Genomic DNA, 26,961 nt, shown 5'->3' on the forward strand with positions numbered 1-26,961 from the left:
TTGATGTACGAACTGGCTCCGTTGGTGATGAAGAAAATGTTTCGCCACTTATTGCATGACAGAGGAGCCAATATGAAAAGCTGCAAAGCTGGGGATCATAGCCATGCAGATTACAATGCTTCGGACTGCCAGCTGATGTTCGGCAGTCTCGAGGCAGCTGGTTGCTGAATGAGAAATGCTGAAATACGCTGGAAATGCCAGTGTATAGCAAACCTCATGGGAATTGTTGTCAACGAGGATCACGTCACATACAAGTGGTGAATATAAATAAATTATAGTTTTTAGACTGTTACTGTCTAACTGAAATCATATTTGTGTAGTAGAGCAGCAGACACTGGTGCTAGCATCAGGATTGACTGAAGACGTTAGTCTGTCAAATTGACTAACTCCCGCCCACTGGAAGTGTTTCGGGGGCAGAGAGTCCAGACTGATACAGAGAGCCAAACAGAATGTTGAGCTCACGTCATCGGGATGGTTTTACCGGGCTACCTTTATTTATCAGTTGGCCTGAAACTCCAGTCTTTCTTCTACCAATTAGTTGAAAAGCAGCTTCAATTTTTTAAGTGTTTTTGTTCAGTCTTTTGTGATGCTCAAATTCAGCATTTTGTTGCCAGGAAAACTGACTCCACAACCCAGCGGACTTCTTTTCATACCACTGCGTAAATCATCGGCCTAAAAAGCTGGTCTGCTCTTTGGACAGGCTCTTGTTTGAACAGTAATAAAGTTGTCAGCATGTGCAGATATTCATTAAGAAAGAAGATATTCCTTTAAAGGGGGCCATTTAAATCAAACCTGCAATCGCAAATTAAGTCTGAAAGGTTGTTTTCTTTTTGTCTCCTAATAATGTTTGCACTTGATAAAGTATTCCAACGGGGCTCTTAGTAACTTTTGTCACCAAACAATCTATCAGTGACATGATGGCAGCCAACAAGACTCAGTGGAGCCCGCGGAGCCCTGAGCAGTCCCGTTCACAGATGTTACTCATAACTCTCCTTCTTTGTCTTCATTACCATTCGTCTCCCGACGGAGGCGGGCAGTGGCCCTGTTCTCATAAATTACTCCTCTGTGAATCTGTTCACGTCACAGGGTCAGTGGATTGCTTATAAACAGCTGTGATTTGCTCCCAAATACCAATGGTGTGTGTGTGTGTGTGTGTGTGTGTGTGTGTGTGTGTGTGTGTGTGTGTGTGTGTGTGTGTGTGTCTGTGTGTCTGTGTGTGTGTGTGTGTGGGCAAGCAGTCAGGTTCATGGGAGAAGTCTTAATGTGCATCCTTACTGAGCAATGATTAGTGTTTAGTGTTTAAAACCTGTAATTGACCGTACTTGGCTCACTCTGTTTTTCCCTCCACCTACTTTACCTGTTATCCCTCCCCCACATGAAAACACACACACACACACACACACAAGCTCATAGCTTTCCTACCTGCTACCTCTAACTTGCTGGAGTTGCACAGCAGTGTCTTAATAAGGAAGCGTTGAGCTGCAGGAAGTTGATGAGAATTGTTACGGCAGTGATTATCATTACCGCTGCAATACAACCCGTGCATAATGATCAACCTAGCAAACATTGTTCTTTATGTTGCATGTTTAGCCCAGTTAAGCGTATTTTGTTTTTTCCCAGCTACTCAGTATTCAAACTTGTGTAATGCTGAATCCCCACGCCAACAGAGTAATTACAGCTTTGGCTGCATCCCTTCTGGCGTGTGCTTGTGCCATCAGGGCCATGCAGGTTGTTGAGAATGGATTATTTAAGTCTTAATGTGGACGTCGTCAGTCGCACTGTGGCTTTTGAGGTCTGGGACTTCCTCTCCCAGTAATGGACCTTATTTGAGGTTGGTTCATTTTTACGCCTCTCTACAGCCATTAATGTTGCAAGTAGTGATCTGAGGCTGCTCACTTCAAAGGCTCAGACAGGGTTGCGTTCAGGTATGATGAAAGGTGACATTCAGTGCTACCCTGTGGACACACCAGGCTCTGTAAACTCACAGCTCATTTATATCCGTGCGGATGTGCATATCTCTGGCTCCTGCAGTCTGTTAGGTTTGTCTACTTGTCCTTTCTTTGTGTTTGGTGAGGGTCAGGAGGCGGCCTTTCTTGGTTTAACAACCAGCTGGGTATTTGTTTATGTGACGGTAAAATAATGTAATAACCATTGGAGCAGCGTCTGTGGGTGAAGCTTTGTATGCTTACTCATTAAAACTGGAGCCCTGTGAAGTCTTTTGTTTCTCCTGTTTTCTGTTTTTTGTTTTGTTTTGTTTTCTGGCAGAAGATAAAATGGGAATTTTCGGTACGACCGATTTCTTTCAGTCTTTTTATGACAAGTTTTCTCTTCTTGTCATTTCATGCTGTTTTTCCTCAGGTTTTGACACTTCCCCACCCATCTGAAGCTAAAATTCTTATGCTCACTTTCTCTTCATCGTCTGTCATTCTGTCACTCTTTCCCCACCACTTCTCACGTCTCTAGTTTGGTAGCCTAATCTGCACTGCATCGCCTGTTCGTTTCTCAGGGGTTCGTATGTTGGATGGGGAGGTGACAGACGTGGTGGAGGCCCACTCTCTGAGCCTCAACCCGCAGCACATCCACATTTATAGTGCCAGCTGGGGCCCAGAGGACGATGGCAAGTCACTGGACGGCCCTGCCAAGCTGGCGAAGGAGGCTTTCCTCCAGGGAATCACCAAGGTCAGTCAGAGCATACGCTTGGACTTTTAATCTACTAATATCTTCCTTGTTTCTTGCTTCTAGCATCACCATCAAACTCACATCATCATACAAAGGTTTGACAATAGGTTTGTACTTTTGGAATATACGCTGTTCCAGAGTGGTATTGTGATGAGTGGCATTGATCCTCTAATCTATTTTTCTACAAGTACAGGATATATATATATATATATATATAAAAATCTCTTTTTCAAGAGCGACCTGGCCAAGAAGGCAATATAAACATTGGCAGCAAGACACAGATTTTATGGTGGTTTTGCATCTCCTTTTAGTCATTATGCATCTTTTTGTGGTCATTTTAACTCTCTTCCTGATCAGTATGTGTTCATTTAAAATTTCACATTTTGCAGGTAAAGGCCAGGGGTTCCCCTGACACTTTGGGCCCCTGGGCCTGTGCCCGTTAGGTCCTTTCAGTAATCCATCCATGTGCTGAAGCCAGCAGATGATTTCCTTAGCTTAGACTGAAAACAGGGTGAAACATTTTGCCTGGCTTTGTCCAAGTGTAACCACATCTGTGTATCAGTACCTCTAAAGCTCATTAATTTACATGTTATACAGTATCTCACTTGTCTTATCCATACGAAAACCAAATTTGCCATTCTAGTGCATAAGTCAGTTTCTTATTCCAACAGTATTGCCCAGACTATTGCCCTCCACAGTTGGGGTTAGAGCACAAGATTTATTATGGTTAGGCCTCACAAAGATAACTGTTTGGGGTCAAGGCCGTGGCTCTCAAAGTGTGGCACGGCCCTCCCTGAGGAGGCATAGAGCCACTGCAGGTGGGGTGCGGATGAACAGCAGAAAAATATGAAGTGAGGGAAAGTAAACAAGCAAGAGCAGCGAGAAGTCACTGATCATGATCAGTTCTGACTTGTATTTCTTTAAAAAAAACCACAAGGGTCCTTTTTATGACTGGATTTCCTCAATTATTGTTAATATCATGTCAGCACTTCTTCAATCTTTTCTGTTTCTTTCCATTCGGGCATTGTCTTTTCACTTTTTCAAATTTTTCACTCATATCCATTAAGTGTTTTTGCTCTTTTTGTAAGATTTTGCACAGTTGTGGTTAAAGGCTCTCTCTCTACCTTTGCACACTCATATTTTGAGTGCAATTTCATTTGCCAAGAAAGAGACAAAACACAAATGAAACAACGTTAAAGATGAATTTGACTGATAGCATTATTATTGTGGACTCTTTTGGCCATGATAATCTTGCAGTGAAAAGTGATATCATATCAGCTGTAGTTAGGAGTTAGGGATATTATTGAGCTCAGGTTAGGGTTGGAGGAAACACAGTGATTTGAAGGCACTGAGATACAATGTCAGGAGCTCCCTAATGGTAGCCAGACCCAGGCAAGAAATAGTCTGACTCAAAAACGCTAAAATGGCAATTTTTCATTTTTACAATTCACTTTATGTACAGATTAAGCAAACAAGCTCTAATGTGTTAATTATGGAGCTTCAGAGGTGTTGGTAGGTAGATTTTGGACATGCAAGTTAATTGTTTCCCCCTGTTTCCAGTCTTTATGTTAATCTAACTTGAGCAGTTGCTGGCTCATATTTACCGTAGAGACACGAGAGGGGTTTTGATCTTTTCATCTAGCCCTCGGCAAAGAAGCAAATGCTGTAAGCACATTTCATAACATATTGAACTATTCCTTTTAAACTACATATGAAGCAATATCTGTGGAGGATATCTCTCTGTGATGTACCGTAGGAAAGGACAAACTCAAGGTGAGTTTGGTAATTGCCCTCTGACTCGTCTTTTCGGGTTGGATAGAGTTAGACATTAAAGTGTATGACATATTATCTTTGGCTAATGTCATCATTTCTCATGTGTCAGCATGCAGCATCAAAAGGCATTAGCAGGGCAGCTAAATGATAAATGTGAGATGGGAGGGAAAAGAATCGGAGCAGCAGTCACTGATACAGAACAATAGTTGGATTCAAAGACCGCAGTAATTGGCGTGTAAATGAACGAAACTGCAAATTTTCTGCAGGAAAAGAATGATTCATATGCCACTTCCCAAAATATGAAATGCTCCACATATCACGGTGTGTTAGTGAGGAGAAATTGCCTGACAGCAGCACAACAGGACCTTTCTGGTTCAGCGTGTGTTCTGTTGGCAGTGAGATAACCCCTGGCAGTGAAGTGTTATCGTCTGGCCTCTGTAACCTGCAGCAAAGGCAACGTTGGGTCATAAAAATTGGGATGGAAGGTTTAGTATTAGCTCGAGCGCCAAGACTCTTGATTCGGTACGATTCAGACAGCCAACAGTAGAAAGAAAATTTGCCCCAAATTTGTGGTAATTTGTGATGGAGATGTAGGAATCCATTAAGAAAACTAAAAGGATAATCCTATTTTAAAAAAAAGTTAAGCTCATTTGAAGACTGTGTTCAGGTGAAATTGAGGTCCCTTTGTACACTTACACGCTTCAAATGTGATTAACAGAGCCAGAGAAAACAGTGTTGCTACAACAGCGATAAGGAGGCAAAGATTCCTGTATCTTTATATTTGTCGGGACTGTGAAGACAAAATAGTGGAACTGATTATGTGACAGGACTTTTATTTTTTTTAGCAGCCAGGCCAGACTGAAGCACAACAGACAATTGTGATCTTTAACAACCGGAGTAGCGAAACATTCCTGCAGCTTTTTCCATCAAACGCTTGTTTTTTCATGTTACTTTTTGAATAGTTTTGTGTATCTGCAGGTGACCAAGAGGGGGAGAGGAAGAAATGTTATACGGCTTTTTTCTCTCACCTTATTAATGTCTTTCTTGCCATCAACTGTCTCATTATTCCTGCGCTCTATATGTGGGATTTAATAAAGGTCCCTCCACTTTCTCTGATCTGTTTCTTCACCATATGCATTTTTTGGTTCATTGTTTTGTTCCCAAAAAAGAATATTTTGTTTTCAGTCTTGTTTCAAACTGTATGTGGACAAAGAAAAGGTTTTAATCTTTCGGTTTTATGCTGAATGTCACAGTTTCTTGGTTGCTGCTCTCACACTTAGATGGAAGATTTCACTTTAATTGTTTAATTAACTTTTGAATGACAGGGTGTGATTAACGCTGAATATAAATGCGTGTTTGTCAGTATATTGTGATGATAATAATACCTTTATTTATTCTGCGCTTTTCAAGAAAAAGAAAAAACACTTTAAAAGCACTTCACAGAAGAGCGAATCAAAGGCTGGGAGATAATAAGGTCTAACAATGAGAAGAAAGTACTTGCTAAATACATTGTTTAGAAGAAGAACAAAGGCTTAATTAAACATGACAGCTAAAGTAAATCTAATTAAAAGCCAATGTTAAAAATGTGTCTGTATGGCTTTAAAAAAAGGGACACTGAGGTTGTTCTCCACCCTGAGGCTATTTTAGAGCTTCAGAGCTCTGACTGCAGATGCCCTTTTGCCCTTTGCCTCTGTCTCCAGTGTGGCCCCGGGGACAACCACTGGTGTGCAGACTTCAGGCATCTATTACATACTTACTGACAGAAAAAAAAGGTCAACAGTGTAGGAAGGATACAGGCCAACCAGTGCCTTAAAAATCTGCATTTAAACTTAAAAATCAATTTTAAAGGTCATAGGTAACAAGTGTAAGGAAGCCAAAAACAAAAAAAAAGTGCAAACATTTCCTACAACTTGTGAACACTCTGGCAGCTGTAAGTTGTACAAGCTGAAGGCGGTGCATTGATTTCTGGGGGCATTTCAGCGATTAAAGAGTTGCAGTAATCTAATCAGCTGGAGACAAATGCATAAAAAAGGATTTGTGTGTCTTGGAACAAAAGCAGCAATCTAATCTTTGCAATGTTCCTGAGTTGACAAACGACACCCTTTGTTACTGAGATGTTTCAAACTTACCATTGGCAAGTCGGAGCCCGACTGGACTAAATGTACGTCTCATAAGGCACGTTTCTTTTCGGAGCGTGCAGTCTCATTGCCAGATATCATGTTGTCATTTATCATGCCCTTAAATTATATTCAGCTTGAGTAGATTTTGTAATTACATTTCTTCTGTTTGTTATCTGATGTTCTGCCGCAATAAGTCGCCTGACATTATGATGTATTAATAAGAGTTGAGCCTACAGCGGTTCACTGCCTCTGAACGAAAGCACATAAGTGACAAGGCGTTTAAGCAGTGAGACAAACGTCTTTGTCGAAGTCAATTTTTCACAATTCAACTAGCTCTTGTTAGGCTTTCTAAAGCTAGTCTGTGTGTGTCTTTATGTGTGTTTCTATATTATAGGGACGTGGCGGACAAGGCTCCATTTTTGTGTGGGCCTCGGGTAATGGTGGCCGAGAGCAGGACAGCTGCAACTGTGACGGATACACCAACAGCATTTACACCCTTTCCATCAGCAGCACCACGCAGTCCGGCAACGTGCCGTGGTACAGCGAGCCCTGCTCTTCCACCCTCGCTACCACCTTCAGCTCCGGGAACCCGGGGGAGAAACAAATAGTGAGTGTACATACACACACACACTCACACTTTGAACATCTTAGATCTTGTGTAGGATTGTTTTTTTACTTTGAATCTCTAGCACGCTGCAAATGTCAGCATTGCAAAAATAAAAATACACATACTTTGCTTTGGCCTTTTCAGTCAGCCAAAAGTTGATGCAACCACGGTGAGCCCCTTTGGAGTGTACATGCACATTAATCTCGTCTCACGCATATCAAACCAAGGCATCAAACTGTCAAAATGAGAATGACTGATGTGTAACATACAGTGAGCAAAGCTGACAAACACTGAGAGATGCCACATGCTTCCTTCAAGCTGCTTGTCAGCTGAAGAAAGACTCGCCCCAGGGACATCGAATCACAAAACAGCCATAAATCTACCATTCCCTCCAAAATACACCAGAGGCATGCTGCAGGCGGGCAAACACAACTCATCAAATAGATGAAATTGAAGTCATTTTAAAATTTACAGCAGCTGTTTTATTGTTGCTTTAGCAGTCAGAAACTGTCATTTGTTGTGCCAGTGAGTTCATACAGCTGTCGTTTATCCAAAACAAGGATTTATGTTCGCTTTGTTGGATTTTTGTGTTTGGTATTTTTGTGTCTAGAATGTCAAATCACAAGCAGGACCAGGCTTTTGAACAAATCCAGCGTGGACTTGATAGTAGCTCATTTAGTGAACACGTTTGGTCTCCTGACATCTCTTGGGGCACTGGGAATATTACTTGGTATTTAGAAAATAAGTTGTAAATGGTTTGGAACTTTTTGGTAGAAGTAAAAACATAATCAGTGGAGGGTTGCAACTAACTATTATTTTCAATATGGTTTGTCTATATGTCGTATAAAATGTCAGAATATAGTAAAAATAAATAAATCAAAAAAGCCCATCTCACATTCCTAGGGCCCAGTTGGTCAGAGGTAATCTTATTGGATTCCAGCTATTAGATATTGAAAATTGATGTTTCCAAACAAAAAAAGGATCCTGAAATGGATTTTATCCTGAAGTCCAGTCTTGGTTTTGATCTGGATCGAACCTTCAGTACGTGTTGTTCAAAGGTTTTTAGTATGATTGGGATACCATTGATCCAAAAAATCTCAGTAAAAGGTGTATTTCAGGAACAAAACATAACAAAACTTGGTCATATACATATATTTACATTTGGCACTTGATTTATTTAAGTGTTACAGTAAGAAAGTACAAAAAGTATACATTAGGCCATGTGATAAGCCTTTTAGTACAGTAAAGTAAAAAATGTAGATGAAAGGATTTCATCGTTATAATATAGCCCCAAATTGCTGTCAGTATCAACCAACATATTGAAAGTAAACATCTTGAAAGCCTCTGTTTCGTTCCTTTGGCGGTGTCATGTAATACGGAGCAGGTGGACCTAAAAGGAGACGGCAGGCAACAGGAACTCAAAAAGATTGTTCCTTATTCCAACGACAACTGAAAATCACACAAACTAATCAAGGATCTAACAAAGACTGAAATTAAAGCCAGAATTTAAATTTAAAGTAGACTGACGAGGGGATGAAGTGCAGGTGGAGAAAAGAGGCAGAGAGGCTCAGGTGAGGAAAACAAGGTGATGAGGGAGAATAACAGGCAGGGAGCTGATTGGCTGAGAGAAACTGAGGAACAAGGAAGGGCTAACAGGGCTGATGCAGGGCAGGTGTTTAGCTGGCTTGGAGATAACGGACAAAGACAGCAAGTAATACAGGAGGTGGCCCATGAGGAGATAACCTACAAAACAAATCAGAAAACAGACTCACCATGATGAAAACATGAAACAAGGAAAAACACAAACCGAAAACTCTAAGTCCAAAAGACAACAGAACATTAATAAAACCCAGGATCATGACAGACGGCACTTATGATGAAAAGTAGTAATTGTAGCGTGTATGTTGGCAGACTAAGGCTTTAAAACAGACTGGTGAATTTATTTATATCAGCTGGGTTTATGAGCCCTGCAGCTAGTGAGATGAAAGGGTTATGACATCATATATGTATGCTTCTGTGTGTGAGTGTGTCTGTGTGTGTGTGTGTGTGTGTGTGTGTGTGTGTGTGTGTGTGTGTGTGTGTGTGTGTGTGTGTGTGTGTGTGTGTGTGAATGTCATCATAGACATTCAGTAATACTGCAAAAGCAGGGGGGCACCATTCTGTTCCCTCATTCAGTGATGTTGGAATAATCAAAATGACTTTCCCACTAGGAAAACTCACATTAATGGCCGCTCATGTCAGAAAAATAACTCATTTATAACACGAGTTGCCAGCATCACGAATGCATAAACGTGGCGGACAAAAGTCAATAATATTAATAATAAACTTTATTTATAGAGCACTTTTCATACAAGAGATACAGCTCAAAGTGCTTCTTAAAAGATGTGCAGCAGAAAATCAAGAATAAAGATTCAGAAGACGTGGTGAGAAGCAAAATATAAATATCAAAGTAAAATGGTAAGAAACTATTAATTCACGTATTAAATATCAATTTTTGATCACATGTTAAGTGTAATATGGTATTATTGTGAACTGCTGCACATGTAGAGTGACATGGATCAGTTAGAAACACCTTTTTTTTCTTACATAAACCCTGATAACAAGTCAAGCAAAGCTATTTTTAAGCTATTTTAATGGTTTGAAATATATGTCTTTGAAATCATGGCTCACCTTATCTTTCTCTTTTGCTCTTTGTTGTCATGAATAAACTGGAAACAGCTGTTACCCTTTTGTTTAAACACTCAGCATTAAAATGCAAGCCATCTTCTTTGTAGCTTCCACGTTGTTCCCACTTTATACCTCAAAGCACATGAACACAACAAAGTTGGAAGAATGACTTTCCAAATTGGAAACTCCGACCTTCCGACATCACATGAACGCAGCATTAGTTTTTGACTTTTATTTAAATAAAAATCTTTGAGTATTACTTTCATTTTCATTTAACGCTTTATATCAATTACATTGAACAGCCAAAAGCGTTTTTTGACAGTTGCATCTTCCATGCTGTTCTCTGTCTCCTTAAATAACTGGTTATTTTACCTTTTGCTCTTTACATAGCTTTTAGCCTACATTATGATATATAGTGCCATTTATTGCACTAGATTATCAGAATTCTGTTGTATCTAAGTCGTGGAGATTCAATTCAGTGTTGATTTAGTAAGATGGATCAGGTGATCCTGGATAGCAAAACATGAGATTTCAAGATCAGGATCATCCTGATTCAGATGGTATTTTTTGAACTGGGTCCATGATTTTAGTCACAGAGTCCAAAACCCAAAAACATTCATGTGAGAATGATGAACTACTGAGAAAAGTAGAAATCCTCATACTGCAGAAGCTGGAACCAGGAAATATTTGGACTTTTTTTCTTGAGAAATGACTAATCGCTAAATCAGTGAATGCAATCCAAAAACAATTAATGAAATATGACTGTTTGAGTGTCGTTTCATCCAGTTCTGTCATCCAACAGTTGACCTGTGCAGACACCTCCCTTTGTTTACTCCTTTGACACGTAGACTTCTTTCCACAGATAATGGCCATTAGTGCCACAATCTGTCAGGCCAAAAGTTGCAAACCAAGAATCTGTCCCTGACCTTCACAGCTCGCCTTGCCCTCTGGCTTCTTGTCATTTTCAACGTGTCCCCGTCGCGCCCCAGACAGGCCTCATTAGCTTTCTGGCATTGGCAGAGAGCAGAGGTGTACCCGGAGTGCTAACATACTTTGTCTCACCTCCGCCCGACCTAACTTCGCTGATTTGGCTGACATTCACTGCCCCGGCTGCGACCCTTTGGCATGGATCCACAGACCTGAGACTGAACCTACCTGCTCGTTCTCTCCTCTTCCTTCTTTCTGCTGCCTCCGTTTGCTGCAGGCAGAGCTCCCATTGTCCCCAGCCCTCCCCCTGTCCAACCTCTCTCACTGTGAACTCATGCTGAAGTGGGAAACTCAATGTGTCATATTAACTGTGTCTAACCTTGTGTATTTCTGTGCATTTCTCTCCTGTCTCCAAGGTGACCACAGACTTGAGGCAGAAATGCACAGACTCTCACACAGGGACGTCTGCTTCGGCACCACTGGCTGCTGGGATCATCGCGCTGGCTCTGGAGGCCAAGTAAGTGCGAACCTCCTCCTGTAACATAACTATATTTATAGCCTGCAGACATTTCGCTTTTACAGTAAACACTTTTTGAATTAAATTTTATTGTGAACTTCATTTGTTACGCTCTGCCACACACTCGTAGGAGGCGTGTGTGTGTGTATGCGCATGCACTTGTGTCTGGGAGTTGGCGTTGGCCTAAATCCCAGCCTAGAAATTCCTTTCCTCAGCAAATTAAGCTTTTGATAATCAGTTAATTAGCCAGACAAATCAGCAGCTGCAGCCCACACAGACATCTGAATACCTGTAGGGCCAGGCAGTGAAGATTTGGAGCTGGAGAATGTATCTCATTATCGTTCACTCAGGACTCCGTGTGTCAGAATCCAAGATTCTGTCAGTCGCACTAATGTGTTCTCCATTATGGTGGTATCTTCAGTCATATCTTGCCGTGTGTTAAGTCCTCTTATCAGTCAGCCGTCCAGCACTCTGCATAATTCTCTTCATTTCCACATTAGCGTTTAGCTGACAGGTGTCAAAATCAAAGCCTGTATTACCTCCCAGAGCCCTAGTTTCAGCACAGGTATACATACTCAGCATCCCAGTTTTATCTCTGTACTGTCACCTCTGATATCATAAGAGAAGGGCACTGACTGACAGACCTAAAGTTTGCACCATGCAGACTATCTCTCACTTTTAACACCACCCTGCTGACAGGCAGCAGTAATAACAGGGCTGCTAGTTTATCAGACTGAGACCACACTGGAATTCACAGAGATGGAATCATTTAATAGGCAGTGTGTTTTTGCTTTCTGGTGTTTTATTATTTTATTATTTTCCTCTTCGCTCTTGGCTGAGGTGACATTGAGTGGATGTGGGGGAATCTTGTCCATTAATAACACATGAGAGGATGTGAGATGTGAATGCTGATGCAGAGAGCGGCGGAGGTGATGCTCAACAGTGCAATTCCGTGTTTCTATTTCTGACTGCTGTGGTGTCAGTAAGCAGTGTGATTCATGGTTTGATTATCTTAACCCACAGAGCAGTTTTTTGTTCCTCATTGGTGTCTTAAAGGCTTTTCCTCTGAATGCTTCCCTGATGCGCCTTTTAATAAATCTATATTAAAAAAAGAAACGTTTTTATTGAAAGGTGCTTGGTAGGTGACCTCATCCCCCAATCCCAGACCTCATTAGAAACTATCATTACAGAGGTCTAGACACAGTCATCTGCAGTCTTGTATCCCCTGTTTTACTGTGTTCCCTGACCTTTCAACACAATAGGTTATGATGTACCTTTAATGGTGGTGTTTTACACCGGTGTTAAAACCATAATGTGAGCTCATACCGTTGTTATGGTTGACTGACATATCCCTCAAGGCTCCCCTGTATGCCTCAGTATAATATTTCAGAAATGTATGGCTGTCCTCCTGTATATATGCTCAGGTGGATCATATTTCAGGTGACTCAGACTCCTGACCTTTCCCATATCCCACAGCTCCCCACATTTCCTCTGCTGTATTATCGTACAGGCGAGGTCAGCTTTTCACATAATGTGCATAATGTGGAAAGTTAATACCTTCAGCTATTACATGATGGGAAGTCAGTACAGTACTCAGCTCATCCTCCTTTGTCTTTGCAGTATGAACCTGACCTGGAGGGACATGCAGCACCTGGTGGTGAGAACATCCCGGCCCGGACACCTCAGCGCCGGAGACTGGAAGACCAATGGAGTGGGACGCAGAGGTAGAGGCTTCCTGCTCCAAACCGAGCGTAGATAGTATTACATGGTGTCATATTTGTGCCTCAATCCTGAGCACACAATGGGACATTTTGAGCACAAAAAAAGAGATTTCTTATAAGCACGTGCATTTTGTTTATTCTGCGCACAGTAGATTCTTTGCAATTCTGCACATAAGCACACAATAATAACCTCTCACTCAGTTTCAAAGTCTCTGCTCTGTGTGCTCCCAAATCCTTAGGGACTTGTTTACTCAACTTCTCCACTCTGTGTGCTCTCAGGTTTGCCTGCATGCTCTACCAAGTTGGCAACGCATTACAGTATGCCGCATTTTCTTACAACCAAAAAATGAGCTAAAATTGGTTATCTGGATTGGCTTGCTGTTTTGTCTCTGCTCTGATTGCAAGGAGAATTATAGCTTCTTCTGTTTTCTTTTTCTTTTTTTTTGCATGTTTGTGTCTGCTACAGCCAAGGCAGGAATTTCACAGACGGCCATTGCTGTCTTGGCCCCTAGATCTGTTTTTCATGACCTTCATAAAATTGTGTACTAATCGGCCGATGCAGCATTAGTGCTCCATTCTGTCTGTTTTCTATCCTCTCCTGTCAGTCCACCCAGCAACAGAATTTTAATACGTGCACTTGATTGGCCGACAGTAACAAAGTCGAAGTGTGTGGTGTGACCAATAAGAATGCAAGTAGTTTTGGATGGCATTGGGAAAAGTGTTATTAGATGTTGTTAATGTTATTAATTATTATTGTTAACTACTTCTCCATAACGAACAATCCCATACGTAATCCTTATCAATTAGAAAATATGTATATCTGTCTCGCACATATTCTTATAGATGTGATGGAAATATAAGACACCATATACAGTACACATATCATTTACCTCATCAGCCTGCACTCAAATGAAACATTGTGATTTTATTTCCCTAAAATTGTTTAAATGCATTAAAAAGGCAGTTTTTGTAAACTTATGACCTTGATGCCTTGGCATGAGACCTTCAAAAATGGCTTCCTGCAGGCCAAGAGGCCTTGCCCCTAAAAATACACCATTCTAGACATGGTTACAGCATTTGTATCTTCTCTGAAAATCACTTCTTCTGTGTTTACCTGTAGGATTTTACATTTTTCGTTCAAAACCTTCTCTTTATGAAGCGGTGACATCAGTGTTCTATCAGACAGACACAATGAACCAAACAGCAGCTACAACACAGATCCACAGACTCTGACCAAAAACCCACATTAGCTCTCCTGTTAAAGTCTCCTTATCTGACTTACAAACATGAACACGCAGCTTATGTTTGGCCACCAAACAAACGTTCACCGGGGAAAAGTGCACTGCAACATCATTTTTCTAGGCTAGATGACTAATTAGCTGCTGAGCTGCAGCACATTAAACAGAGTGTCAACTTACCTGCAAGGATCTCTTTAGTCCGTTAGATGCTGGTGTGGTCCTTACTTTTTAATACTGCTGCTAACAGCAAACTGTCTGCCCTGACGTGCAAGCTACAGTGCCAGCTATGTTGAAAGGAGCGTTTCTGATATTTCCTCAAAACATTTTTCCTCTCCTTTTAATAAGAAAAAAGGGATTTTTTTGATGTGGATAAACAAAGGAAGTACTTTTATGATTGCGGGTTCAGGATTAAAGAGCAAATATAACACCATAATAACACAGTAAAGAGTAGATTTTTGACTGACAGTAATTTGTTTTTCTGTGATGTTATCTTATCGCCACCACCCACCAACCTGCCACTCTCTTTGCCCCTCCATCTTCTCTCTCCACAGTGAGTCATTCATATGGTTATGGACTCCTGGATGCGGGTGCTATGGTGGCTTTGGCACAGAACTGGACCACAGTGGGACCGCAGCATCAGTGTGTTCACACCATGCTTGCAGAACCAAGGTCAGAAGGGTGACTAACAGCTCTGTGTGTGAGTGTATTTGTGTGTAAACTACAGTTAGGTTTAGTCTCTGTTTCGGCTGTACAGTATTTGTTCTATGCTCTGTAGATCTACCCAGGTGTGCTGCATCTCCTAACGAGGTGCATTGTGCTGCTTTCCATTGCAAATAGGAAGTTGATAATTCCGTGTTGGCTTTTCCGACTTCCGATTAAAATGTGTTCAAGTGCATCTGCGTGGAAAAGCATGGATGCCCGCAGCAAACTCATGTTTGTTTGGCCAGCCTCTGAACATCAGAAGCATATACTGAGACGGGAGGAGTAGGCTAGTAAGCTACTACATGCTCACAAAGACTTCTATCAAACACAAATCAACTGAATGAAAATGGAAATGCCACTACAAAGTTGTTAAAGCACGTTTCATAACAATAACACCACATAAAAGTGAAAAATGATGAACACGTGATACTGCTTTCCATTGCCACCAATGTCAATTAGACTGACTCTGTCTGCACGGATCTTGCCCAAGTTTTTGATTTGGAATCCGATCTTGAATGGCCGTTCCATTGCACGTCTGAGTTGTTTTTTCCTTGACAGGACTGCGTGTGGGGACTGCTAGTCTTGATGCCTTTCAGCCTGGGATTTTATTGGCTTGTTTGCCTTTCTTATGTTAATAAATCCCACGATTTGATTGTTTTAAAGGTGATTTATGTGGTTATTTTGGGTCAGTGATGAAGTGTTGTTTGCTCCATAGGGCCGCCCATGGGTGGGGTGTAACAGTCTCATTATGGGCACTTGCTGTTCTATCATCCAGCTCAGCCTGATAGATGTCACCGCATTCTCCTCGGAGTCGGGATGGTCGCACAGATTTGTAGCACAGCGCTATTGTCTGTGTCCGTTTCTGCAGCCACACAACATTAACCACCCTCCCCTCTACTTGTCAAACCTGCAGAGACATCGGGAACAAGCTAGTGTTCAGCAAGAGCGTGGATGCCTGCTGGGGACGACCGGAGTACGTCAGTTCTCTGGAACACGTTCAGGCTCGCCTCACTCTCTCCCACAACCAGCGAGGAAAATTGGCCATTCATCTCATCAGCCCACTGGGCACGCGCTCCACCTTACTTTTCCCCAGGTACACAGTAAAAACACCACACTATACACACATAACAGCCGAGCCATGGTATAAATCTCTCTTTGCCTGTCTCTCTTTCACACACACAGACAAACACAATGTGTATGTACCTCAATTTTATCTGTGCACAGTTACTCCCACAAGTATACTCTCTCTGGAAAAAAAACACACTTTCTGCATTCTGCCACAGAAAAATAACACAAACACCTCATCTCTTCCCTTTTTCCCTTTTTCTTTCAGGCCCAATGACTTCTCCTCCGAGGGTTTCAATGACTGGGCCTTTATGACCACCCATTCATGGGGAGAGGATCCTCAAGGGGAATGGACACTGGAAATAGAGAACGTAGCAGCTAATGGTCGTGACTATGGTAACCCCGCTCATCACCATTAATTGTTCAGTCTGAACACATCACATCAAATGTACATTTCATGCCAGCATTCACTGCCCCCTCATCAACTCAAGTACTCTTGCATATTTTCATGCTTCTTCAAATAGCCTCTGCTCACTTCCCCTTTTTTCAGTCTCTTTCTAATGATGCAGTTTATACCATTTTTGGGAAGCAGCTCCCAGAACACATTCAGATTAAAATGTTGCTGCTGCTGCTGGATGGAGAAATATTCTTTTGAAAGAAAGTGCTTGCTTACCTTTTGATTATCACTTTTAAAATTATTGGACTGCGTTTTCTTTAAAAAGTCAAGTTAACTCATTAAATCTGAGAACTCTCCTTTGGCTTTGTTTACTCTGAGCTGCCGGAGATATAAGATAGGAATGCATCTCTTCCTCTGCTGGTGTTGATCCTCCTCCAGTGTTTTGTTTGGTCCGCTCTCATCAATTTCCTTTTCTTCCACCCCCATATCCTCCTCTCAGCCAGTTCATACTGTTCCCTCTCTGAGAGGTGTTATGCTGATATTCTCTTCCACATCTTAATACCCCCACAACCGTCTCCTTTCTCCCTCCCCTTCTCTCTCAGCTGTGTTGAGTCAGTTCACCCTCATCCTTTGGGGTACCGGACCCAGCGTGGTCAATCCCTCGTCATCCGACTTCCCTCGACCGTCCAACAACAGCTGCAAGACCTTTGATGCCCAGCAGATCTGTATCGGTAAGATCATTCAGGCTTCACACAAACTTTTAACAGGAGCCTCTGAAGTGGCATGGGCTCATTTGTATTGACGCTGGCACACAGTCATTGTTACAAAACAAGCTTTTGGTCAGACCATGTTTAGTATTTCAACTTGTGAAAAGGGATTGTTGTGAATACAGATTGCCCATTTACAAGCCTCTTTTGCATTTGTTTGCCCGCACACCATGAATATGCACGTTGCCATATGTCATATTAGTTTGAATCAGAGAGCAAGACGTATGGAGGAGCAGCAGGGGAGATTAAAACTGCGAGAGGTGCTACGTCGTCAACAACTGTTCGGGAGGATGATTTCCTTCATTGAAAAGCAGATGAGGTCGGAAGCTTCGTTCTGCTTCCAAACATTCAGATGCTTTCTTCTTAATCATTCCAGACTTCTCCATAATTCAGTTTAAATCTACATTTCAAGCATTAGTGGGAACACTTTGTTTTACAGAGTCCCAGTTTCCTTCCTAAAAAATATGAATAGGGAGGTTTCTGAAAAGACTTTGAAATTTGGTGTTAATTATGTTGAGAAAAAGGACACAGTGTTTTAATGGCACAACTTCTATTTTGGGGTTGTGGCCTTCTTTTAACTAATTAACCATAAGCGCACAAGGGATCGGTTTTAAAAATGTCTTTCTGCGCGGTTATAAATTGAAGGAAAGCAGAAGATTCAACAAATGTAATAAAGGTTTCTAACCAAAAACAAATAGTAACATGGGTTCAAACGGATCTCAGTTTTTCTTGTCATTAAAACATTCATAGTATATTTTGGTGTACAGTATAGCATGAAAAAATTATAGTAAAGTATGTCATCCACAGTGGCATAAAAAATGTCATAGTATAGCATGTCGTGTGAAATTCCATGAAAAAACTAAGCATAGCATGTCGTCCAAAATAGCATAAAAATGTCATGTTACATTATGTCGTCCAAAATAAGATGAAAATGTCATATTATAGCATTTTTATGCCAAAGCAGCATAAAAATGTCATAGTATAGAATATTTTCCAAAATGGCATGAAGAAGTCATATTATAGCATGTTGTCCCAAATTGCATAAAAATGTTACAGCATAGTATGTTGTCAAAAATGGCAAAAGCAAAAAAAAAAGTCAAAGTAAAGTATATCGTCCTAAATTGCATGAAAATTTGAGTATGTTGTCCAAAATAGAATAAAAAAGTCGCACTACAGTGTGTTGTCTAAAATACCATAAGAATGTCATACTATAGTATGTCGTCCAAAACGGTGTAAAATTGTCATTGTATAGATTATCGCCCAAAATAACTTAAAAGTGTCATAGTATAGTACGTGGTCCAAAACAGCATGAAAAAGTCATAGTATAATACGTTGTCCAAAATAGTATAAAAACGTTATACTACAGAATGTGGTCCAAAATGACATTAAAAATTCATAGTATACTTGTCATTATTATAGGTTTTGAGTTATATTGTGGACTTCATTTTTGGGTTTAGTAATGTTTTCATGAATAAATGAATGCCTTTATTGTTATTGCATGTCCATATACGACGAGATTTACTGTCTCTGATAAAAACTGTTTCCATTCACACTGCTCAAACACACTCACATACTCACACATTAAAATAAATAACTATTAAATAAGATAAATATAAAAAAATAGGTGCTGTACAAATGATAAAGTGCATGTGCAGTGAGTTAAAATGGTTGCAGTGGTGGTAGGGAGGGGAGAGGGATTGGGGGGTGAGAGTTCAGTTCACGTATGGCTGTGGGGTAAAAAATGTTCCTCGGTCTGGTGGTGTGGCATTTCAGGGCCCTGTAGCGTCTTCCAGAGGGTAGCAGTGTAAACAGATGATGGGATGGGTGGGTACTGTCTTTTAAAATCGTGCAGGCTCTGCAGGTTCTATTTCCAGTTGTTTTTTGTAGTAACTAACCTCACGTGTTGTGTGGTTTTACTTCCTGTCTCTGTCTTTCCATGATCAGTACCACCTGTCTTGTATCAGTGTCGTTTGTCCTTCCTTTCTAGAGTCCCTGCACACCTGTTCTGTTTTAGTCTCGTTTGCTCCACCCTTGTGTTCCCTGCCAAACTGTCATTTTTTAGCCATTCTCTGTTTCCCCCGTTCACTGTGTGCACTTACCTCAGCTGTGTGTCCTTGTCTTGATTAGTGTCCTTTGTGTATTTATACGTGTGTTCCCCTTTGTTCCATGTTAGTCTGTCTGTTTGCTCTGCTGTGACTCTGTCCTGTTATCCTGCTCTGTTACCCTTGCTGTTATCTTCTCTGTTATATTTATTAATTTTTGATTGAACCTTTATTTAAACCAGGAATAGTCCCATAGAGATTCAGAATCTCTTTTCCAAGGGAGTCCTGGCCAGGACAGCAGCACACACAGTTTCACACAAAAGAACAAGCAGAATAAAAACACAACAGCAAAATTTAAAACAAACAACATAGAAGTTCAAACACAAGGACCAGACAACAAACCTAAAACAAACAGTCAATTAGAAACGTTCAGAAACCAAACACGAGCACTGAATGTCCAAAAGGTTCTTAATCCTGTTTTTAAAATCTCCCAGGCTGATAAAAGAGTCCAATTTAAGGTTGCTCTGCAGCTGACACCAAGATGACAGAGCAAAAACCCTAAAAGCACTTTCACCAAAGACTGTGCGGGCTCAAGTAACGACATTCAAAAGCTGACCTTGAAAAGCACATCATTTTTGTTTTGTCAAGGTTGAGTACAAATCCTTATTCACAAAGACTCCTCTGAACCACATTAAAAGAATATTGCAGCTCCTCAACTGCACTCGCTAAAGATGGAGCAGAACTATACAAAATAGTGTCATCCGCATAAAAATGAAATTTTGCATTACCAACATTGCAGCATAAATTATTTATATACATTGTAAATAAAACTGAACCCAAAATTGAGTCTTGCGGGACACATATTGCATGTTAAGAAAACTAGAAGACACACACATCAGATTGGACACTTTGCGTTCTACCACTGAAGTAGTTTCCAAACCACTGAACCGTTTGGGATGACAACCCTATAATATCCAACCTCTGCAACAAGACAGAGTGGTCAAAGGCCTCTGAAAGGTCTAAAAATAAAGCAGCACTGTGTTCTTTTAAGTCAAAAGCATTCATGATGTCATTTAAACCTTCATTGTTGGAGTGACTGTGCTGTGTTTTTTTCTAAACTCAGACTGCAAATTATTAAGAATGCCATGGCTTGCTAAAAAATCCTTTAATTGAGTACATATAAGCCCTTCCAGGACCTTAGCTAAAATTGAGCGTTTGGATATGGGCCTGTAGTTGTTAGGATTGGACGAATCTCCACCCTTCAATAACGGGGCGACATATGCTCCCTTTCAAATTTCTGGTATTTTTCCACTTTCTATAGTCAGGTTAAAAATACAAGTTAAAGGCTCTGCAATAATATCAGCAGCAGTCATTAAAAAGCATGGATCTAGACAAAAACATGCTGTTTTCTTAGTATTTATCCTGTTTAGAGTTTCGTGTACTCCATAAAAATCAGCAGGAGTGAAGCTAAACTCAAAGGGCATCTTTTGTTCGGTGTTAGAAAAAGAAGCGTTTTGAGCCGTGTCTAGACGTGATTCCTTTTCAAAAAACAGACCTAAAGAAATGAAATGCTGATTTAGGGCATTTATGTTGCTGCTGCTGAGCTTCAGTTTGTCATTGTTATTCTGGTTTATTTTGTTCATCTTATCAGCATTAAAAGCTCGCTTTTTATTTGCACACCTGTCTTCTTTTTGTTCCGCATCTGGGTCCTCATCCAACCTCACTCTTGACAATAGTATGACGTCCAAAACAGCATGAAAATGTCATAGTATATACCATGTCATACAAAACACCATGAAATAGTCATATACGATTTTGGCAGCTCTGTCAAGAAAATCATCTGGTAATCAACAGACTCTGCCCAACTGCTGTGTACAGCAACTATTATATAATATCCAGATTTTTTCATAAATACTGGAATGAATGACTTATTTTTACTGTTACAGGAGTCTCTATTTCCATATAATAAGGTAAAAAAAAATAGCTCAAGCAAACATGCCAAACATTTGATATGTCTAGCTCTCCAAATTTGACATTCTGCTGCTTTTTTGGGCTTTTGGACAAAACTAAAAGAGCAATTTGAGGGCAGCACTTGCGCTCTGGGAAATCATGATGGCCATTTTTCACTATTTTCTGACCTTTACAGACAAAATGATTAATCAGTGAATCAAGAAATTAACCAGCAGATTAATGGTGGCCCTAAATTATATGCTGCAGCTCTATCCAGTAAACATCCAAGGAAATTGAGAAGAAATTATAGGACTTGTAAAACCGGTTATTTGCGGATGCCATTTTGGTTGTGTTTTATTGGATTGCATGAGACTCAACCTCCCTTGTGATTTCCTCTCACGTTTCATCCAGAGTGCAGCCCCGGCTTCTCCCTCTTCCTCCAGGGTTGTGTGAAACTGTGTCCGCCGGGATTCACCTCAGGGCCGCAGCTCCTTAACCTCTCCCTGGAGAACTGGGTGGACTTGTCCTCCGTCCAGGCCTGTCTGCCCTGCAACTCCGCCTGCCTCACCTGCTCTGGCACCAGGCCCTCAGACTGTCTGTCCTGCCCCCCTCACAGCCACCTGGTTCTCACCTCCTGTCTGCACCAGAACCAGGTCCAGCGCAAATCCCCGCTAGCTGGTGGACTCCAGGGTGACGCAGCACAACCAGGGCGGGAGGTCCCAGCAACAGAAGACGAGAGGGGAGAAGGCGAGGAGCCTCCGGGGGTCAGCGTAGCTCCGTCCAATCAGCTGCCTGTTGTCGTGGCGGTCCTCAGCTGTGCCTTCATCCTGGCTTCCTTCGTTGGGGTCTTCCTCTTGCTGCAGATGCGCTCAGGGGGCACTTCTTTGGGCTGGAGGACCAAATTGCCCTCTGTGTATTCACAGACAAGGGGGTTGAGGGTGGGCTTCGGTTTTGGCTTCGGCCAAGGACAGGAGAGGAAGGCACGGATATGCTACAAGGGGATCCCCACTGTGTGGGGGGATGAGGACATGATTGCCTACCAGTCTGAATCAGACAGCGAGGAAGTGGAGGGTCACAGCGAGAGGACAGCTTTTATCAAGACGCAGAGCTCAATCTAGCTGAACCTGCAAAATCTGCTGTTGTGGTGTCTGACACCGCGACATCGTGGATCTCATCAGCATTCAGATCTGACTGTATTAAGCTGACACACGGAGGAGAATCACACAGGCTCCAAAAAAAGAAAACAAAACGCAAGCCTTACTGTTCCATCAGCACCTCATCCAAATGCATTAAAGAGTCAATCATTAGTTTTTGTCATGTATTTATTTACATTTGTTAATTTATCTTATTTGATTAATATTTTGGTGTACACACAATGCATTTAATTCTCTGTCACCAATTTGAGGTATTATGCAACTGTGTAACTCATTTTTACTTAAATGACCCGTTACTACAGAGATCAAAATAAAAGCAGCAGAGGCCGAGATATCCTGACTTTAAGTCCCAAGTATAGATCAAAAACCATGAATCCTACATTTCCTATAATGCAACTAAAAAGCATCTTTCATTAGAGCCCCCACTGTCTGGTAAATGTCTGTTCATCACACTACACACCCCCAGTCTCTGAAAAGAAAAGTACTCTTCAAACCCAGAAGCCAATAAGAAAAATAACCTCAATCAGGGTTACTGTTTAAAGGTCCGCTGTGTAGGATTTAGGGGGATATATTGGCAGAAACTGAGTATAATAAGTATGTTTTTTTTAGTGTATAATCAACTGGAAATAAGAATTGTGGGGGTTTTTTTACCTCAGAATGAGCTGTTTATATCTACATCGGGAGCAGGTCCTCGTCTACAGAGCCCGCCATGCGGCACCGCCACGTTTCTGCAGTAGCTCAGAACAGACAACCCAAACACTGGCTCTAGACAGGGACATTTATTCAGTGTTTTACTGCTTTTAACGACTGAGTCTGTTTGGAGCGGAAGAAACCTCTGTGGCTAACCCAGCTCCCAGTAAAAACCTCCTCACATTAAACACAGAAGAAATTTTAACTGGGAGAAGTTTCAGCTGTTTGCAATCTGCAGTCGTCAACACTAGATGCCACTATATCCTCCTGTCTTACACACTGCTCCTTTAGGGCTTGTCTCCAGAATAACAGAAGAACATTTTACAACCTTATGTGGCTGCAAAGTACCCTGTGTGTAAACTGGGTGGAGTGCTCCTCTAAGCCAGCTGAGTGCATTACTTTCTCAAATATTCATTGATTTGTCCTCAACACAAACACCTGGTCATCATCACAGACAGACTTCTAATAAATCGGTGTTATATCTTATCAGATTCCCGGCAGGATGTGGGCCAGGGGTCGTGAAGTTGACACGCAGCTGATTAATAGTAAGAAAACTTTAAATTGAAGATTTCTGCGGCACACAGGGACGGCATAATAAAACATCCCGCCGGCTGTTTGATAAGCAGGAAACTGTGGAGGATGCTCTGTTTTCAATCACGGCGCGGTGGGAGTTTCCACCGCAGCATCGCTACATCAGATGTATCACTCACAAAATCTCATTGACTTGTAGTGGAGTAACACTGTTTTTGAATGAAATAAAAAAGTACTTAGCCCGAAGCCGCCAGGCTGACCTTTACTACATTTTTCCTCTTGGTTGCTGGGGGTAAGAAATGAGATCAGTTTCTCTTCATTTTCCCCACAGAGCATATATTGATTTTGGGGCTTCTCTCCCAGAACATCTTCATCAGCGTAGAGCTCTTCCTCTTTCTGCTGTGAGCGCCATACATCGACAGACAAACACGTGCTTTATTTCCCCCCATCTATAACCGTGTAGACTTGCAGCTTCGCAAGTTAAATCAAAGCCTTTTAATTTAAAGGCCCGAATGGTTGGAGTGTATTAGTAATGAGATCTTGTATCGCATTTTCTATGTTTGTTTTATATCCTTTTTTATTTAACTGACAGTGGATGTTAATATTGTGGAGATCATGCTGGAATAAAATGACGTTGGCTGTTGCATAGATAGACTGTTTGTGTCTTTACTGCCAGATTTTAAAACTTTTAGGGGGTTTATATGCTTTTTAAACTCAGCCCCTGACACACAAACACCGCCCGAAAGAGCAGATGGTCCGTCGCTGCTTCGTGGTCGTATATCATTGTAGCAAGTGTGTTTTCTTCACTCCGGGCGTTTAGCGTTAACAGGGTGCCAGCATTCAGTCTGCTGCCTACTATCCAGTTGCAGCGAGCGCGCTGCCAAAAAGCCTTGAAGAAACTGTTTTCTCAAGCTTCAATATGGTGGCCCCCTTAAAGATTAAATTAATATAAATGGAAAAGGTTTGTATGCACGGCAGGAAAACAATGCCCGCTGGTAACAGCTTTGTTCATTAGCAGCTTTGTAACACCCTCCACAGAAGCAGGTAACTGGGTTCATGGGTGAAGGTACATTCATTCTGTGCCCCATAATTAGATCTGCGGGGAGAGCTCGCTGCGCAATTCAGTGCCCCTCGGATGCATCGTTATAAATGCAATATGTGTGAAAATAAACGTGTGTGTGAATTGGCTCGTGTAGTTAAAAAAAAAAGGATGAATTTGAAAGTATTTTGTGATTTCATTCACGCCTTCGTTGCATGTTTCTGTGAGCTGGTTTTCGTTGTGTCTTGGTTTTATGCATGCCCTTTAGTCTGTATTAATTAGCTGTCATGTTCAGTACAATGCTGTCCACTGACAGGGCTTGGCAACAAGAAATATCACATTAATTAGAACAACAGCAACAATCAGAGCCCCCGTTAGCTGATTTCACATTCAGATCAATAAGACACCGAGGTTCCGGTCTCATTACTCCATCTGGTCAAACAGTAATTGTGCCTGAATCTGAATCCGAAAGGCTGAGAAACATAGTCGGCACCAGCAGAGTGTGGAGTAAAATTCAGAGGCTGAGAGTCCCCAGGGTGCCTCCACAGGCATCACTTCCCCCGGCACACACACACACACACACACACACACACACACACACACACACGCAGCGCAGTGATCACTCTCTGGCTTCAGGCGTCTCTGCCACCACCACACCTTCTATCTTCCTCTCCGTGCCTGATCCATCTTCATGAAGTGTGAACAAAGAAACATTTCTTTTCATGTTTAACTCCTGCTCGGCGCTGTCACAGACACCTTCAGCACCTTCACCTCACACAGGTGTGTGTGAAAACTCGCTGCTGTTAACTACATGTTATTTTGAGCTTCAGCACCCTGCTCAGTTTTTTGTCAGGTGGACTTCTTGACAGCCAAACACTGACAAGTGACGCACTGGACAGTCTCAAAGGACTGATGTCTCTAATAGCTATCTGACTGGCAGCATCTGTAAGCATGGACTGCTGTCCTGACTCAATGTTGCCCCCTACTGATACAGAATATATCCAGCTCTTTAAACCAAAAAACAGCCTGCATAAACAACAGAGGTTCACTTGTGAGTGAAAAATTTAAAGAAATCTAAATAATTTCAGATAGAGAAACTGTTGAAACAGACAAATCTTTGTAATTTTATCTTTATTCAGTCCCCATCTGATCTACTGCTGCTTAAATCCATCATGAATAAACAAATACAGAAGAGACCTTGCCTCCATATATTACCTCTGAACAAACAAAAAATCAACAGATATCACATACAGAAAAAACACATTTACACAGAAACTCAGACGCACACTGAAACAGCAGGAGAGAGAAGGTTATGACAAGGTTAGACAACAGGAGAAAGTGCAATTTAAAATGCAGTGAAGTCTGGCTTACAGAATTGTTAACAGCAGCTGAAAGGGGGGCAGAGACGGGAATCTGGGTTGCTCACAGTGGAGAGACAGAGAAAGCAGAATGTGTTGGCAGACCAGACATCAGGCCAGAGGAGGAAAGCAAAAAAGCAGCATACCTCCAGCAGAAAAAAAAGAGCAGTTAAAGTGGTGGGACACAGCAGGGCAGGGGGAGATGGTGGCACAGTACAAAGTGTGACACAGGTGGGCTGTGAGATGTCCGGCCTCAGCTTTGGACACGGATGACGACATCGTCCACGGTTGCTGTGGAGGCAGATGCGCACAAGGAAAAGGCTGCATGCCTCCAGACAGCCCCGGGATAAGAAGCACTGTGGAGCTGAAGTTTGAAAAAAAAAAATTGCAGCTCATTTGAAGAAACTTATTTCTCCAGTGTGGAGGAGAAATCCCTCTGTGTACTTATTTTTAAAGGGTTAGCTCACCCAAAAAAAAAATATTTTCTCACTTTGTGGTATCCTGACATGCAGACAATTTTGGTGTAATGTGTCATGGTTTTGAAAAATCCCTCATTGATATTTCTGGCATATAAATGGAGGTGAATTGAATTTAACAGCAATGTCTCCCTCCAGAAGCAGTGCCTACACACACACACACTATTGCAGCGTCCCAATTCCATACTGCAGCGTTAGATATGCAAAACACTGTCCTTTATAGTATACTTTTTTTGCAGTAAGTATACAAGAAGTCAACATACTTAACTGTTTTACACGAGCGTTCAACCTGCAAATGCAATCAACCTGCAACTTTAGCACAGACAGCAACATATTTTTCCATAACTTTGTCATTTCTTTGTTTTCGATGCTGTTCTTGAATCTGTTTCACCACCATCCAGTTAGTTTTAGCAGCTGTGGGCTGCTCATACATGAACACACTCAAAAATGAAGCAGTTTTAGTATGCACACTGTCACTTTCCCAGCGTGAAAACTGCTTACTCAAAACCTGCTTATAATTAGTATACAGAATGGAATGGGT

The 26,961-nt window shown here is 41.6% G+C and overlaps 1 protein-coding gene across 2 annotated transcripts in view; it reads left to right on the forward strand.

The window, feature by feature from the left end:
* The window catches only part of furinb (furin (paired basic amino acid cleaving enzyme) b), a 94,796-nt gene extending 72,317 nt beyond the window's left edge, over window positions 1-22,479 (forward strand). For both annotated transcript variants that reach the window (XM_042495967.1, XM_042495968.1), the window contains exons 8-16: window positions 2,507-2,679; window positions 6,967-7,179; window positions 11,190-11,290; window positions 12,911-13,014; window positions 14,801-14,918; window positions 15,865-16,044; window positions 16,285-16,412; window positions 17,016-17,144; window positions 21,584-22,479. In XM_042495967.1, the coding sequence (XP_042351901.1) occupies window positions 2,507-2,679; window positions 6,967-7,179; window positions 11,190-11,290; window positions 12,911-13,014; window positions 14,801-14,918; window positions 15,865-16,044; window positions 16,285-16,412; window positions 17,016-17,144; window positions 21,584-22,290 (1,853 nt within the window). In that variant the 3' untranslated portion in view covers window positions 22,291-22,479. The remainder of the gene's footprint in view (window positions 1-2,506; window positions 2,680-6,966; window positions 7,180-11,189; window positions 11,291-12,910; window positions 13,015-14,800; window positions 14,919-15,864; window positions 16,045-16,284; window positions 16,413-17,015; window positions 17,145-21,583) is intronic.
* The last annotated feature ends 4,482 nt before the right edge of the window (window positions 22,480-26,961 follow it).

The sequence above is a fragment of the Plectropomus leopardus genome, chromosome 11 (genome assembly GCF_008729295.1).
Source record: "Plectropomus leopardus isolate mb chromosome 11, YSFRI_Pleo_2.0, whole genome shotgun sequence".
In the NCBI taxonomy this organism is placed as follows: domain Eukaryota; kingdom Metazoa; phylum Chordata; class Actinopteri; order Perciformes; family Serranidae; genus Plectropomus; species Plectropomus leopardus.